We start from the raw sequence: 16,641 nt of genomic DNA, 5'->3' as shown, positions 1-16,641 counted from the left end.
GCATGCCGATGTGCCAACCCAAAGTGCCTTGCGGATAGAGAAGTGGGTACTGGAAGGGCTCCATCAGAGGACTAAAGAGATCGATGGTAGAAGGTCTTCCAGCCCCCACTTTCCAGACGGTGAGCCTACGAGGCTCAGTGACTGCGTCATCACAACTAAGCACGGCGTGCACTTCAATACCTCTTTGCCTGTCACCAAGAACATTGCCATGAGTAGCTCGACTTGTCAACTGGAATTCCAGGTGTGCGTTGATCGAGGGCTCATTACTCAAACGCCGAAATTCACGAACATGTGGATTCAGTGAATACAAGTGATTGGTAATGGCGTCAGTTATGTCGGCATCAAGCGATCTAGTCATGGCTATGTTCCTGCGTTCTTCACCATCGTCAATATACAGGCGGCACCGGTTTACGAATTGGACGTCCCCACCCGCAGTAACGAAACCTTTGGCCGGGGGCGTCCAAGCTGTACACCTGGTGGTACATCCTACCTTCGATCTTGAAGAAGGATAGGCCACTTGGGTGCCGGTATCCGCCTGAAATTTCTAGGGCACAGAGAGCAAAGAGGTCATTGTAAGCACGCGCTCTGTCGAGAAAGCGGCGGTTGGAATAGAACGGTGCATTGAGAGGGGGCAACTTCGTTACATTGTAGGCCCCTTCGCCGCAACACCATTTCCTCCTATCCTCTTCTTCTTCGAACAGAGGTGCTTGGCAGTGAGGGCATATGTAAACGTCATCATTCCAGAGACTAGTTTTCTTTAGTTTGTAGGCGTTTATATTACAAAGTAATGAACCATTCCAATGCGCCATTGGTCCGTGGGCAATGCAAAGTCGAGCTAGTGAGATGGGCAGGTGCCGAAGGTCACTCAGCCCAGGATTCCTCAAACGAAAATACTGAACCCTATTCAGGCATGCGCCAACGTTTCGTTCCTCGTAACGGCGAACAGCCTCCCTGTGAACCTGAGGATGATGTTCACTATAACGTTGTACGGCTTCTCTGTTTATTTCGGGATGCTGTTGGTCGTAACGGCGGACAGCCTCTCTGTGCACCTCAGGATGCTTTTGGCTGTAACGAAGGACAGCATCTCTATGGGCCTCAGGATGATGTTGACTGTAACGCCGGGAAGCCTCCCTTTCGACTTCAGGATGCTGTTCAATATATCGGCGAACTGCGTCACGGCTTATTTTTGGGTTCCGTTGAACGTGTCTCTTTTTAGCCTCTCTCACTTGCTCGAGTCTCTGTTGTTGTAAGACGTTTAGGGCGTCCACGACGTACCTTTTTAGGCCTCCCAATTGCCTTACGGTCCATTATACATCTTAATGGAGACAGAATCACTCTAGTGCTCTGTTTAAGTTTGGGATCATCATAAGTGTTTTCACTGCGTGTTCTGGGTGGTGTATTGCTTATTCTTGGTAGGATGTCAAAAGCTGGAGAATCGGATGGGATATGTTCAATTACGATGTGGGCCTGTGGTTGGTAAAAACTCATCCGAGTTATAGTGAACTGTCTTATCGCTCCGTCAAGAGCAGCGTTACACAACAATAACGAGGCGAGTGCAGGATAACTCTCGCACTGGAAGAGTCGCGCCAGGTTGTTGTTCTCATTAGCCAGATCATAAATTCTATCCTCATTCACCGGATGAGGATCAAACAGGTACAGCTGTTCTTGAGAACGCCAAAAAGCAACTGTAACTGTTTGTCCAGTGAAGAGAAATCCGTTGCTTTCAAGGTTCTCGGCCATCAGACACTCCAAAACACTAGACATTGACATAACGCAGTCGTCCATATCTGCTCGAGAAAGGGGATATAGGGCATCATGAACAAATGAATTTTCTGCAACGGCAACGGACTGTCCCTCGATGAAAAAATCCGCGGGAAGTTCATCGGGGCTCAAGTACCGGTTTCCACCCATACGATTCTCATCTCGCAATGTATTGTAAATACGATCACCAGTGATGAGAATAGTATCGATGGCCGTTGTAGAAAATTCCAAACCAAGGGCCTTCCACGCAAGGGCACAAGCAGAAATCGCAGTGCACTGAGAGTTTTTGCTCGTCGGAAACAACTGCTCGTTCCCTTGATGGAAAGAGCCCTTAGCAACGCAATAAAACGACATAGTCGTTACCGTGAACAAATCAACGATCACAAGAGTTAAAAGAAACAATTAACTTGGAAGACTAATGTAGTAGTGTTCCAACAATTCAAAGCTTTCAAAGAATGTTTTAGTATCCGAAAATTTCTCCGTCCTTATCTACGAATTTACGAATAGACCAGCCTCTGTTTCACACGGCCTAAGGTACTCTGTTACGTACCGTACAGAGCTAGCCAGCCGGACTCTGCATTTCAAGATATAGTAGATAGGGATAGACTGAATTTTACAACGTGAACCAAACTTTTAACTTTGAGAACGTTTTGTCGCTTAACCGTTGAAGATATGATAAAAAGTGACTGGACATTTCTTGTAGGAAATATAATTTGTTTTGGGTGTTCTGCCCTCAGAATTTTGATTTAACCTCTAGTTCGGCCGCTATTTATTATTTACTAAAAGTCTGCACGGTAAAAACAGCAATCCGTCCCTATCTATTAATTTTATATTATTCTGATTTTCAGGTTAACCGTTAAAGATACGGGAAAAGTGCAAAGTACCTTTATTGTAGATCTCCTCATTTTGTAACATATACCGGAAGTACATTTGATCTATTGCTGGTCGTTCGGTCGCAATCGAGTCAGGAGTAAAATATTTGAGAAAATTCAAAGAGAAAATTTCTTTCAAACGCGTTTTGCAGCCGAACCATTGGAGATAGAGCAAAATGTCACTGGACCTTTTTTGTAGATCGCGTTAATTAGTAATAAAATCAAATTTTTATTCTGTGCTACAATTAGGAGTTTGGCCGCAACAAAACCCAGAAAACAAAATCTCACGTAAAAGTTAGAAAATCAATACTTTAAAACGCGTTATGCGGCCAAACCATTGAGGGTAGGGCAAAAAGTTACATGACCTTTTTTGTAGATCGCGCCATTTACTAAATCCCATTGAAAATTTGTTTTGAGCTACGACCAACCGTTTAGCCGCTATCGAGCCCGAAAGGTAAATTTTTAGGCGAAAATTACAAAATATTTTAATGTAATCGCGTTTTGCGGCCAAACCAATTGAGATAGAGCAAAAAGTCACTGGACCTTTTTTGTAGTTCACTTCATTCCTGACCATGAATTTTTCGTCAGATCGAAGCTAGCTCCTACGGTTCGCCGCTATCGAGCTTCAAAGGCAGCCTGCAAGGGCAAAACAGGGGTCCGTTCGGGGAATTTTTTTTGAGGGGTTCAAAAGTAAAAAAATCTCCGGTTTTCAGACTTTTCCCGGTGGTTTGAAGAATCCACCTGCGACGTGTACGAAATTTGGTCACGTTTCCAGCACTTCTAGAAGTGGGTTAGAATTTGTATACCCTATCAGTCAGTCAGTCAGTCAGTTACATATGCGGCTGTATAGTATATTAGACTCGCCTTCGGCTCGCTGGGGGCTACGCCCCCAGGCCCCCAAAGTAAACGCTTGCAAATTCGGGGATAAGCGGAATTCGGTGACTGGTTAAGTCCGGACATTAAGTAAATGACAAGGGATTTAAAAATTGACCTTTTTCATAGATTTTTTTTCCGGATTCGTAAAAACTTTTGACTTTTGAGGGCATTTTGCGGTTAAACCGTTAGAGATACGGACAAAAAGTGAACTGGACCTTTCTTGTTGGAAATTTAATTTTGTCTTTCGATTGTGACCTCAGATCTGATCTACGACCTATGGTTTAGCCAGAAATGAGCTCGGGAGAAAAGTCTGCACGGGTCAGCTATCTTGAATTGTTTAGTATAAACATAATAAAAACCGACCCTCAAGGCAGTATTTTAAGTCGAACAGGGGGTTTAATATCACCAGGAGACTATCTAGTCAAGGCGAGAAATTCCCTGGTGTGGGTGATTAATGTTAAGGAGGTTAAGACAAGAGGGGGTTTAATTTCGTCAGGATATTGTCTGGTCATATGAACAAATTCCCAGGGGGGGTTAACGTTACCGGGGGTATAAGTCTCCAGGGGGTTATCTGGTCATACCAGGATCTTCCCAGGGGAGGGGTTAAGAGATTTGGTGACTGGTAAAAATTCGGACATGAGGTCATGGCAGGAAATTCCCTGGGGGGTTTAATGTTACCAGGGGGGGGTTAACACATCAGGGGGTTGAAATGTACAGGAGGTTATCAGGTCATACCAGGAAATCCCCGGGGGGGGGGTTAATGACACACTTGGGCCTTTTTTTAGAGGGTATTGTGTCTGTGAACATAATAAATATTCCTCTGTCCCTATCTACTATTGACGCTTAGCTAACGCTCAGCCCAACTCCCGAAGTCACTGAACCTTTTCTGTAGATCACGTGATTTCCTAAATCCCGTTTAAAATTTGTTTTGAGTTACGACCAACCGTTTAGCCGCTATCAAGCCCGGAATGTAAATTTTTAGGCGAAAATGTCCAATATTTTCACTTAATCGCGTTTTGCGGTCAAACTAAGGGAAATATAGTAAAAAGTTCACTGGACCTTTTTTTGTAGGTCATCTTATTTCCTAAATAAAACGTTAGGTCTTATTTTGACCTCCGACCAATGGTTTTCGCCGCTATCGACCCCAAAAACAAAAGTTTCGCGTAAAAGTTACAACAAAATTGTACATAATCACGTTTTTTTTTCGGCCAAACCAATCGAGATAGGGCAAAAGATTACTGGACCTTTTCTGTAGATCGCGCAATTTTGCTAATTTGATGGGTCAATCAGATTTGAGCTAACGACCAACGGTTCGGCCGCTATCGGGCTTGAAACATTATTTTTATCGAAAAAATCTCTGGAATTTCAAATGTTCGAGCGTTTTGTCGCTTAACCATGGAAGATAGAGCAAAAAGTCATTAGACCCTTTTTTGTAGTTCACTTCATTCCTGACCATGAATTTTCCGTCAGATCCGAGCTAGCTCCAACGGTTCGCCCGCTATCGGGCTTACAAAAAATGCCTGCAGGGGTGAAGAATGCGCGATTTTTTTGGGAATTTTTTTGAGGGGTTCAAATGTAAAAAAATCAGGTTTTCAGACTTTTCCCGGAGGTTTGAAGATACGTGCGACGTGCGTGCAAAAATTTCAAGTTTCCAGCACTTCTGGAAGTATGTTAGAATTAGTATTACCTATGTGTCAGTCAGTGAGTCAGTTACACATGCGGCTGTATATATATAGGACTCGCCTTCGGCTCGCTGGGGGCTACGCCCCCAGGCCCCCATGATGTACGCTTGCAAATTCGGGGATAAGCGGAATTCGGGGACAGGAGGGATTTGGTTGTTGGTTAAATTCGGACTAGTTTTCAAGTTACGTGTCCCCTGCATTGTCCTTTGTCGTGGGAAAACGCATTATCAAACAATATTTAGTGCATAACGTGGTCTACAAAAAAGCTCAAATAGTATTTTGCTGTATCTCCCTTGGTTAGGCCGTTAAACGGGATTACGAGCGAAATTCTTGTAATTTTTACGCGAAAATTCAAATTTCGGGTCAGTTTATAGTTGTTAGTTTGTCAATGCCCCAGGCCCCCATGATGTACGCTTGCAAATTCGGGGATAAGCGGAATTCGGGGACAGGAGGGATTCGGTTGTTGGTTAAATTCGGACTTGAGGTTTTCAATTTACGTATCCCCAACTGTGTCCTTTCTCGTGGGAAACACATTATCAAACAATATTTAGTGTATAATGTGGTCTACAATAAAGTTCAAGTAATATATTGCTGTATCTCCCTTGGGTAGGCCATGAAACGCGATTACGTGCGAAATTCTTTTAATTTTTACGTGAAAATTGAGATTTCGAGTCCGAGGCATCACGGCTGCAAGATGGGAGATTTAGCGGTACATATGTTTGTGTCAAATTAGTTGCTAGTAACTTTTAGTTGATAAAACTGTTCTTTGCCCGTTAGTTTGTCAATGCTCAAATACGAAGATCATATATTATTTAAAAAATTACAGCTATAGTTAGTCAATGATATTCTCTGATGTAGTGTGAAAATTTGCATATTTAGTTGTGTATATACTTCTGTAACATTATTGGGTAATAATGTATATTTATTGAAACTGTTGTTTGCCCGTTAGTTTGTCAATGCTTTAAATGCAAGCATGACGTATCCAGTCTCGCCACGGGGAGGCCGGCAAACGTGGAGACCATATATTATTAACAAAATTACATCAATCGTTGGTTAATGTTGATCTTCATTGTCGTGTGCATCTTTGTATAATTAGTTTAGTTGTGTATATACTTGTGTAAAATTATTTGGTAATAATGTATTGTTTAAATTGTTGTTTGCCCGTTAGTTTGTCAATGCTTTAAATGCAAGCATGACGTATCCAGTCTCGCCACGGGGAGGCCGGCAAACGTAGAGACCATATATTTACATATATACAGAAAACTATTTACAACGACGAGGAGTTTTGTTTTGGCAGGCCCTCTAGCCTACTGCCGCATCAATCAGAATGGGGAGTTTTGTTCTGGCAGGTCCCATTGCCTACTGCCTTATCAGTCACTACGGGGAGTTTTGTTTTGGCAGGTCCCCTAGCCTACTGCCTAGTCAATCACGACGGGGAGTTTTGTTTGGGCAGGCCCCCTAGCCTACTGCCAGTGTCAATCTCGACGGGGAGTTTTGTTTGGGCAGGCCCCCTAGCCTACTGCCTAGTCAATCACGACGGGGAGTTTTGTTTGGGCAGGTCCCCTAGCCTACTGCCTAGTCAATCACGACGGGGAGTTTTGTTTGGGCAGGCCCCCTAGCCTACTGCCAATCTCAATCCGGTTCACTGAAGAAGTTCGCTGTACACGATGTTCTTCGCGTAGGCGACTTCATTGTGTACCCTTTCGGGGCGGACGAGGACAACGATGTCTTCCGGACATCGAACTCTACTGAGCAGGACGTACAGCTGGCCATGAGTGAAACAATCAGTGCGAAGATCGACTCCGACCTGATCTATTGTCTGACCTTGGCTTTTGTGGCCGGTCATCGCGTATGCTAGCATCAGAGGAAACTGACGTCGACGGACAAGTAACGGCGAACCTTCAACGATCGCGAACCTAAAGATTATTCTAGGAATACCGATAGGTTGCGCGTCGTGAGGGCGTCTGACGGTAATCAACCGATTGGTTATAGCCGTCACAATGACCTTAGTACCGTTTACAAGGCCGTCAGCGATATTTAGATTCCTCATGATGAGGCACACTGAGCCGATCTTAAGTCGCAGCACGTGATCAGGAACACCCTTGCCTGTAGCCTGGTTCAGTAGAGGGACTTCAACAGCCAGATTGTCATCGTTTTCACGGTCCACAGTGTCGGCGCTTCGCAGCTCATGAAGGCGACCGTCTACAGAGTTCAAGATTATGTCGTTGATCTCTCTAACGTTCACGTTCAGAGTCGAGAGGATCGCACGACGAGCACACTGATCGGGATCGCGGAGTACGTCGGCAGGAAAGACGGTTGAGATGAGGACTTGTAATGCAGTGACATACCTCACCTCGGCCAAGGGAATAAGTATGTCACTCTCTCTACCCTCCCCGAAAGTTGTGGACGGAACAGTGCCGTTGCCTACTTCGAGAAGGAAGTCAGAGTAGACAACGGAACTGCTCGTCCTGTGCGGTGTCGTCAGAGAGAAGACACGGAACAGTCGCCACAGACGCGAGGCCCGAAGTGAAACGCACGCGACGGCATCTGCCGTTCGTGCCTTTACAACAACGGGTGCGATCTGCCGGAAATCTCCAGAGCACAGAAAGATCTTGCCACCGAATGGCTCATCGCAGTTCATGAGATCTCGAAGCGAGCGGTCGAGGATCTCAAAGATGTAGCGATGGGCCATCGGGGCCTCGTCGAAGACGATGAGCTGAGCAGCTCTTATCAGTTCTGCGCGCTGGGACCCGTTGGTTATGTTCCAAACGCCAGACCCGTCGCCCAGATCGAGCGGAAGCCGGAACATGCTGTGAGCCGTGGAACCACCAGGCATGTTTCCTGCAGCGATGCCCGAGCTGGCGACGGCCAGTGCAATCTGACGACAACTACGCACGTGTGCCAGTATGACACGAAGAAGTGACGTTTTGCCATATCCCCCGGGACCATCTAGGAAGATTACTCTTGAGGATCGGCGGTCACCGGGGTTGTCGAGAAGGGAACGCACGTGTTGCAGAACGCGTCTCTGGTCTTCTGAGAGCTTTTGTTCCCATTCCTCGACAATGGCCCGCTGTTGGTTCTCGCCATAGTCCAACAGCTCCCTTCCCACTTCCGTCGTGTCATCCTGCACGTCGGGGAGACCACAATCCAATAAAGACAATCCCTGCCGACGTAGACTGCGATCGATATCGATCAAGGAAAGTGTATACGCTCTTTCGGGGTCAAGTGGGCTCCTTTCCAAGTGGTCCTCGCAAAGGGTGTCACGGAAGGAATCCCACAGAATTGCTGCAGGAGCACCCATATTACAAAGGAGCACGAAGAAGGAACGAAGCCTCGATGCGACCATGAAACCAGAAGCCTCTCGCAGCGCTTCGCGGTACTCATCCTCGTCTTCAATCAAGCCGAGCTGACGACAAACCTCCTGGAACGTACGGCAATCAGGACCACCGCGTGACAGGAGGTCGGAGTAGCCGCGACAAGGTGTTGACAAGAGGAGCATCCGAAGGTAGTAGAGTTCTCCACGATTAGGCGAGACCCAAAAGACCCTACATACCTTCCCTCCACGCTGGCGAGGTGTGACGAAGTGTTTCCCGTCTTGATGTTCATATATCGGTTCTGTTTTTGGTCTTTTGTCATGAATAATGTAGTTCTCAAAAAATGTCAGGTAAGTTAAATTGTCAAAAGTTTTATCAACAGGTCTGTTAAAATACAATATTAACTTGGAGCTTGATCTAGTTATCGCGGAGGTGAGATCACCGGGACGAAAACAGACGTGCTGTTTACCCTCAAGATGGACGGGTAGACACTCAACTGTCGGCTCTGACTTTGAGATTGGAAAGTCCAAGAGACGCCAGCATGCGTCGCTTGCACCAACCATTCTCTTAGTCACATAGTGTTCTACCTCGTCCTCTTGTTGCCACAAAGGAGTGACGGTGACGTTTTGAAGTGATCCACCCTTCATCAGGTATTTGAATAGATACTTGATGACGCGACGGGTAGACGCAAGCTCCAAGTTAATGTGTGCTTCATACTTAAGCAATAGTGCGGCGTTATATGGAACGACCCATCCATCATGAACAGTAACAGACCAGTTGCGTGACTTGATTTGACCGGTATTTTTATAGTCCCGCCTGTACTGAACGAATCCTCTGTCATCCACGTGAGTTGTCTGGCATGAAGGCTTAGGATAGAACTTTGTGCAGTGACCCTTCACAGTGTCCCAGCACAGGAAGTCGGTGCGATGATCAGTGCCACAAGGACCGTGGATCATGTGCTGCAACACCAACTTCCTGAGTCTTCCACCGGCTTCTTCTTCCGAGGGGATGTCAGCTCGGATTACAGAGTCGATTTCGACTGCTTGTACTGGACCGTCTCCGTCAATCTTAAACACAATGTGGGCATGAGGAAGGCCCCTCATTTGCATCTCGATGACGTAGACGATATAGTTCGTGCAGCCGAACATCGCTCCGCTCCGCAGATCTCGAAGAAGCTCGAGGAGTTTTATCTGGAAGACTCTGCAAGCCGTGCTAGGGTCACTGCGTCCACTGCCGTGAGGACACGCTCTCTTGTTTTCCTCCCAAGTCGCGCTGTACGTGAATGTGAGGAAGTACGTTGGTGAACCCAGGCGTGTGACGAGAGCCATCGCGTTCTCGTAATGAATCTTCATGTACCTGGGCCCACCAGTGAACGTACTTGGGAGGTAAACTTTACCAGGCTGTGCCCCACCCTCACCTTGGACGGTCTCGTCTCCTGCTATGTCTTGCCTAACCTGCCTTCCTGCCAGACTATCACGTTGAGCATCAAGAAGTTCATTCAGCTGTCCTATCCGCATGGCATTTTGGGCTGACGACCTTGACTGGGAATATTTTATGAAGCGAAGTCTCTCCTCTTCAAATCTCGCAAACATCTCGACCTGCCAAGCTTGCGAAAGACGGCCAAGATAAGAAAAACGAGGATTGGAGAGCAAGAGACAACGTGAATAGTTATATTGGGAAAGTTTTTTCCCGTTATTATCCAGCATGCCGATGTGCCAACCCAAAGTGCCTTGCGGATAGAGAAGTGGGTACTGGAAGGGCTCCATCAGAGGACTAAAGAGATCGATGGTAGAAGGTCTTCCAGCCCCCACTTTCCAGACGGTGAGCCTACGAGGCTCAGTGACTGCGTCATCACAACTAAGCACGGCGTGCACTTCAATACCTCTTTGCCTGTCACCAAGAACATTGCCATGAGTAGCTCGACTTGTAATCTGGAATTCTAAGTGAGCGTTTACCAAGGGCTCATCACTTAACCGCCGGAAGTCATGGACATAAGGGTTTAACGAATCTAAATAATTTTTAATTTCATCCACTGTGGCGGCATCAAGTGATCTACTAATGGCAATGTTCCTGCGTTCTTCGCCATCGTCGATGTAAAGGCGGCACCGATTTACGAATTGGACGTCACCGCCCGCAGTAACAAACCTTTGGCCGGGGGCGTCCAAGCTGTACACCTGGTGATACATCCTCCCTTCGATTTTGAAGAATGAGAGGCCACTTGGGTGCCGGTATCCGCCAGAAATTTCGAGGGCACAGAGAGCAAAGAGGTCATTGTAAGCACGCGCTCTGTCGAGGAAGCGTCGGTTAGAGTAGAATGATGCATTGAGAGGTGGTAAATTGGTCACATTGTATGCTCCCTCTCCACAACACCACTTTTTTCTATCTTCTTCTTCCGCGAACAGAGGTGCTTGGCAGTGAGGACAGATAAATACGTCATCATTCCAAAGGCAGGTTTTCTTTAGCTTGTAGTTGTTAATATTGTAAAGCAATGCACCACTCCAATGTGCCATTGGTCCGTGGGCAACGATGAGCCGAGCAAGTGAAATTGGCAAGTGACGAAGTTCTGCTAGCTTAGGATTTAACAAACGGAACCCCTGAACTCTTTCCCGACATGTTTCCACATTTTGTTTGTAGTACCGGTGAACAGCTTCTCTGTGGATTTCAGGATGCTGTTGACTGTAACGGTGGACAGCATCTCTGTGGACTTCAGGATGCTGCGCGTCGTATCGGCGAACAGATTCTCTGTGGACTTCAGGATGCTGTTGACTATAACGGCGGACACCATCTCTGTTGACCTCAGGATGCTGTAGGCTATAACGGCGGACAGCATCTCTGTTGACTTCAGGATGCTGCGAGTCGTATCGGCGAACAGATTCTCTGTGGACTTCAGGATGCTGTTGGCTATAAATACGGACTGCTTTCCTGTGGATTTCGGGGTTTTGTGCTAGATATTTACGATTTGTGTCACGAATTATTTTAGGATTCCGCTGAACATATCTTTTGCTCGCCTCTCTCACTTGCTCGTCTCTCGTTGTTGTGAGTGTTTTAGGGCGTCCTCGACGTATTTTCTTCGGTCTTCCAATGGTTTTACATTTAATCACACTTTTTAATGGGGATAAAATTACCTTAGGAATATTTTTAACTCTGGCATATTCAAAATCATTTTCTTTGTGGCGTTTAGACCGTGTATTATATGCTAGTGGTTTAATTTCGAATGTTTCTGAATTTATCTGTAACGGTCCACTGTAACTAAGGGCCGGCATAGAAAATCTTAATCTAGTTACACTGAACTGTCTCACTGACCCATCCAGAGCAGCATTTGACAACAATAACGTGGCCAGTGCTGAATAGTTCTCGCACTGGAAGAGGCGGGCAAGGTTTTTTTGTTCATCAGCCAAATCGTACACTCTGTCCTCGTTCACTGGATGAGGATCAAACAAGTACAGCTGTTCCTGGGAGCGCCAAAAAGCAACTGTAACCGTTTGTCCCGTGAAGAGAAACCCAATGTTTTCAAAATCCCCGGCCATCAAACCCTCCAAAACATTAGACAGAGATAAAATACAGTCACCCATATCTCCCACTGCCAAAGGATACAGAGCGTCGTGCACATAGGAATTTTCTACAACGGATACGGATTGTTCATGAATGAGAAAGTCGGTAGGAAGCTCATCAGGAGACAAATACCGGTTTCCACCCATACGATTCTCATCTCGCAATGTTTTGTAAATACGATCACCAGTGATGAGAATCGTATCGATAGCCGCTGTAGAAAATTCCAATCTAAGAGTCTTCCAGGCAAGGGCACAAGCAGAAATCGCAGTGCACTGGGAGTTTTTGCTCGTCGGAAACAACTGCTCATTCCCTTGATGGAAAGAGCCCTTAGCAACGCAATAAAATGACATAGTCCTTACCGTGAACAAATGAATAATAACAAGAGTTAAAATAAACAAGTAACTTGGACGACTAATCAAGTAGTGTTCCAACAATTCAAAGCCTTCAGAATGTTTTGTATTCGAAAATTTCTCCGTCCCTATCTACGAATTTACGAATAGATCAGCCTCTGTTTTAAGGCGGCGCCAGACATGCGTCATTCGTCAAGCACCGAGCAGCGACTCGCCGAATCGCGAGCAGTGTGGATGTCTGTTTGTCTATTCGGCAAGCAGCAAACATTAGTGCTCGTTGTTTCCCGTTCAGTGTCGGTCTTTTGCACACATCAAAGTGGACGAATATTTGGGAAAAGGCAAACTTTGCTTCATCCACACATTCGGCTTTGTGGTTGGGAGATAAGAACTGTTCACGGTTTCCAATTTTGTCATCAGAGCCTCATTGACTATTGGGTAAGACGAATTTTATTTTCTTAAATTGAGGTTAAGTAGTTCTTATTTGGCTGAAAACTAGTGAATGACCAGGCTACTGAATTATAAACTGAATTCTTTAAATGTTTTAAAAATTCCTACAAATATTAATATTTAATATTTTGTCATGATTAAAGTTACAATTTTAAGGGTTTTCATGTCCTATACAGTTATTGACCGGGGTTCCCCATTAACTCATTAACATTTTATGAACTTAAGAAAAATAACATAAACAATAATTTTATTCTTATTTTAAGGTATGGAGTGGCCTAATGAGTTGGTGTTGGATTTCTTACAATACTATGAGAATGAACCAGTTATTTGGAACCCTTCTCATCCCAATCACAAAAATAGAAATGAAATATACGATGCATGGAAAAGAATCGAAAGCAAGATGGGTAACAAGTTTTCTGTCACCGAATTGAAAAAGAAAAAAGACTCTCTGATGGCTTCATTTAGAACGTGTTTGAAAAAGGTTAAGGAAAGCTGTAAAAGTGGAGCCGGATCTGATGATATATACAAACCAAATTGGTTTGCTTATGAAATCATGGAAAGATTTCTCAAAGATAAGAACCTGCCAAGAGAGACACTTAGTTCAGAGGTAAAATATTTATATTTATTTATTAAAATCAATGGTACAGGGTACACATGTATTTAACTGTAGTCATTTTGCCAGGGGATTTTTCCATTGTTCATAAAGTATTCAGCAAACTCTTCTCTGTATTCCTTTGCTGCGGTACCTGGCTTCCTAGGCACTTTCTGTAGAGGTAACATAGATGTCATATCAGCGGTATCTTCCCTCCACGACCCTCCTGTAACCATACCATTATCTTCAGAATCAAAGGTTCCCGCTGGAGTGTACATCGATCGTGATGTCCTGCTTCTTCTTAAAAAATTATGCAGAATAACACAGGTCATAGTAACTAGTGCCACTTTGTCAGGTTGTAGTAGCATTGGCTTCCTTAGTACACGGAAAACACTAGCCATTATTCCGAACGTATTCTCTACTATTCTTCGGGCTCGTGATAGACGGTAATTAAAAATGCGGGGTTTGCTACCTTGTTCATGGCTACCTGGAAATGGCTTCATGAGTCGCTTACTTAAAGCAAATGCATCATCACCAAGAAATACATACGGCATCAGTTTTTGTCTCCCTGGTAGCGGCTCATCGTTAGGTAAATTCAAACTCTTACTTTTTATTTTGTTGTAGAGTACAGTGTTTTTAAAAACTGCACCATCACTCAGTCTTCCTTGACAGCCACAATCAGCGAACATAAAACAATACTCAGCGTCAACCAGCGCCATGAGTACAATACTGAAGTATTTCTTATAATTGAAGAATTCGGATCCACTGTTGATTGGTGACTGAATTGTTACGTGTTTCCCATCAATAGTACCAATGCAGTGTGGGAAATTCCACAGTTCCTCGAAATGCCGACTAATTATTCTCCACTCAGTCGCAGTAGCAGGAAGCTGAAAATGTTATTTAAAATTAGTGTCATTGTAATACTTTACATTATACAAAGTTACTACATTTGTGATTTCAGGTGGCTCCACCTCCAAATGAAGAGCAATTCCAAGCCGAAAGGAACATAGATTTGCCAAATTTATCAGATAATGTACCATCTGCCAGCAGGGAAGAGCCTGAACAAAGAAACGAAGGTAATGTGTTTTTTTCTATTGACTATCCATCACCGTAATTCGTGTGGGAGTCCCATAATTTGCACCGTTGTAGTACTGGAGTTATTAAGATACTTAATGAATTTGTCTTTAATTATTTTTGTAACTTTACAACATGACATACAAAATTGTGCTTTGCATATATATTTTATTCCATTATATTGTAATGTTTCTTTTCAGCTATTGTTCTACCTGCTTGTGCCACAACTTCGCCTAACTATGCCTCATCTTCCTTTAAACCTCCACCACGAAAAAAGTCCAGAACAGCTGAAGAAATTGAGATAAAAAAGAAGATGGATGCTGCGTTTACTACTTTACAATCACTTCAACCAAAAAAAGAAAAACACTTATGTGACATATACGGCGAATTAGTTGCGGCAAAATTAAAATCGATGGACGAGTCTACAAGGGAAATATGTATGCACCGGATTGACAACGTTCTTTTTGAAATGAGAATGGTGAAAGGACCTGCAACATCGGGCAACACCTACTTCATGCAACCATCACCTTCCTCGTCAGCTTCTGTAAATTCATCCCCATGTCCTGATGAAACTTTAACATTGTACACAGTTCCAAGTGATTCCAACGAATTACATGCTCTCTCTGGAACTGTTGTAGTATGTTCTGATGCTGAAAATAGTGAACATCCTCCAAATGTTGGACTTGAAAACTACTTTTCCAAATTTAAATAATTGGTTACTTAATATGTTACTAAATAATATATACTTATTGTTTAAATGCTAAACCTAATAACAATAATACGTAAATGATGTAAATGTTCTTGTACAACGTGACGAATAAAATGAGTTTGAAAATTTTATTATGCTTACCTTAATAACATCCTTCAGTACTTCAATTATTGAGCTGCATACTTCTGGAATTATCTCTGATATTATTTGGGGTGATACTTTAAACAAGTAATGCAGGCTTTTAAAACTATCTCCTGTTGCTAGGAATCGTAAGGTTATGGCTAAACGTTCATTCGGTGGTATTGCTTTCCTCCACTTTGTATCTTTCTTAGCAATCAAAGGTGTTACTTTTGCTAGTAGTGAACTAAAATCTTCATTAGACATTCTACAGAAGTTTTGGAACTGTCCAGAAGGCTCTTTTAACAAATCTGCTAATAAGTTTGTACCGCTGTACCTGAAATCAGAAACATGCAATAAAGTGTTAATTATTACTGTAGGTGGCATGGTAAGACTTAAGCCCAAGATCATGATAACTTATATATATATATATATATATAAGTTATCATAACATGGTGTATATATATATATATATAAAACCATGTATAAATACTATGTGTGTGTATGTGTGTGTGTCATCGAAAATATTAAATATGCTTAGTACGTAAGTTGCGACGGGGGTATTTTTTTATTTAAACGTATTAGCTGAAAACTGTATACCTAACTAAATATACAAAACATTGGGTAAGCTGTTCTACAATATATTATAGCTTAATCTTAGTGCAATTACTATATATATTGAGAAGTGTCCCAACATTCCCAGGGATAACAAACAAAATTCAGTTATTATTTACAAGGTACTTACTGGCTTCTATTACGATTTACGGATACCGCCCACCATCTCCTTCTTCTAGGTTTCCTTTTCATTTTTAGCAGTAAATATCCTCCAGTTAAAATTATAAAAGCGTGATAAGCAAGAAGAGCATCATCAACATCGACATCCATGTTGACGATTATTTGCTATTCCCAGAACGAACACGTGCTCGGAAAACCTCACATGTGTGTAGACGTCTGCTCGTTAATCGGCAAATAGCAAGACAACTAGTTCGCCGAACGTCAAACAATCGGTGCTTGCCGAATGACGCATATCTGGCGCCGCCTTTACACGGCCTAAGGTACTCTGTTACGTACCGTACAGAGCTAGGCGAACCCTGCATTTCAAGTATAGTAGATAGGGATAGACTCAGTTTTACAACGTGAACCAAACTTTTAACTTTGATGACGTATTGTCGCTTAACCGTTGAAGATATGATAAAAAGTGACTGGACATTTCTTGTAGGAAATATAATTTGTTTTGGGTGTTCTGCCCTCAGAATTTTGATATAACCACTAGTTCGGCCGCTATTTATTATTTA

General features: G+C 43.7%; 2 protein-coding genes across 3 annotated transcripts; one reads left to right on the top strand and one right to left on the bottom strand.

Moving 5' to 3' along the window:
- The first annotated feature begins 12,579 nt into the window (after window positions 1-12,579).
- LOC124372411 lies at window positions 12,580-15,360 on the top strand. The gene is made up of 4 exons (XM_046830810.1): window positions 12,580-12,842; window positions 13,118-13,461; window positions 14,408-14,522; window positions 14,721-15,360. Exons 2-4 carry the CDS (start codon window positions 13,120-13,122, stop codon window positions 15,230-15,232), a joined length of 969 nt encoding a protein of 322 aa, XP_046686766.1. The 5' UTR covers window positions 12,580-12,842; window positions 13,118-13,119; the 3' UTR covers window positions 15,233-15,360.
- LOC124372409 (protein ANTAGONIST OF LIKE HETEROCHROMATIN PROTEIN 1-like) lies at window positions 13,455-16,384 on the bottom strand. Of its 2 annotated transcripts, none has more exons than XM_046830808.1 (3): window positions 16,092-16,384; window positions 15,371-15,683; window positions 13,455-14,333 (listed from the first exon to the last, which is right to left on the bottom strand). In XM_046830808.1, the coding sequence occupies exons 1-3, from the start codon at window positions 16,229-16,231 to the stop codon at window positions 13,515-13,517; spliced, it is 1,272 nt and encodes a 423-aa protein (XP_046686764.1). In that variant the 5' UTR covers window positions 16,232-16,384; the 3' UTR covers window positions 13,455-13,514. The 2 variants fall into 2 exon arrangements, with proteins under 2 accessions (XP_046686764.1, XP_046686765.1); XM_046830809.1 differs by having other exon boundaries at window positions 13,455-13,672.
- Between the last annotated feature and the right edge of the window lie 257 nt (window positions 16,385-16,641).

Source organism: Homalodisca vitripennis, unplaced genomic scaffold (genome assembly GCF_021130785.1).
Source record: "Homalodisca vitripennis isolate AUS2020 unplaced genomic scaffold, UT_GWSS_2.1 ScUCBcl_3099;HRSCAF=8392, whole genome shotgun sequence".
NCBI classification, from domain to species: domain Eukaryota; kingdom Metazoa; phylum Arthropoda; class Insecta; order Hemiptera; family Cicadellidae; genus Homalodisca; species Homalodisca vitripennis.
This window is presented reverse-complemented; position numbering and strand designations above follow the sequence as displayed.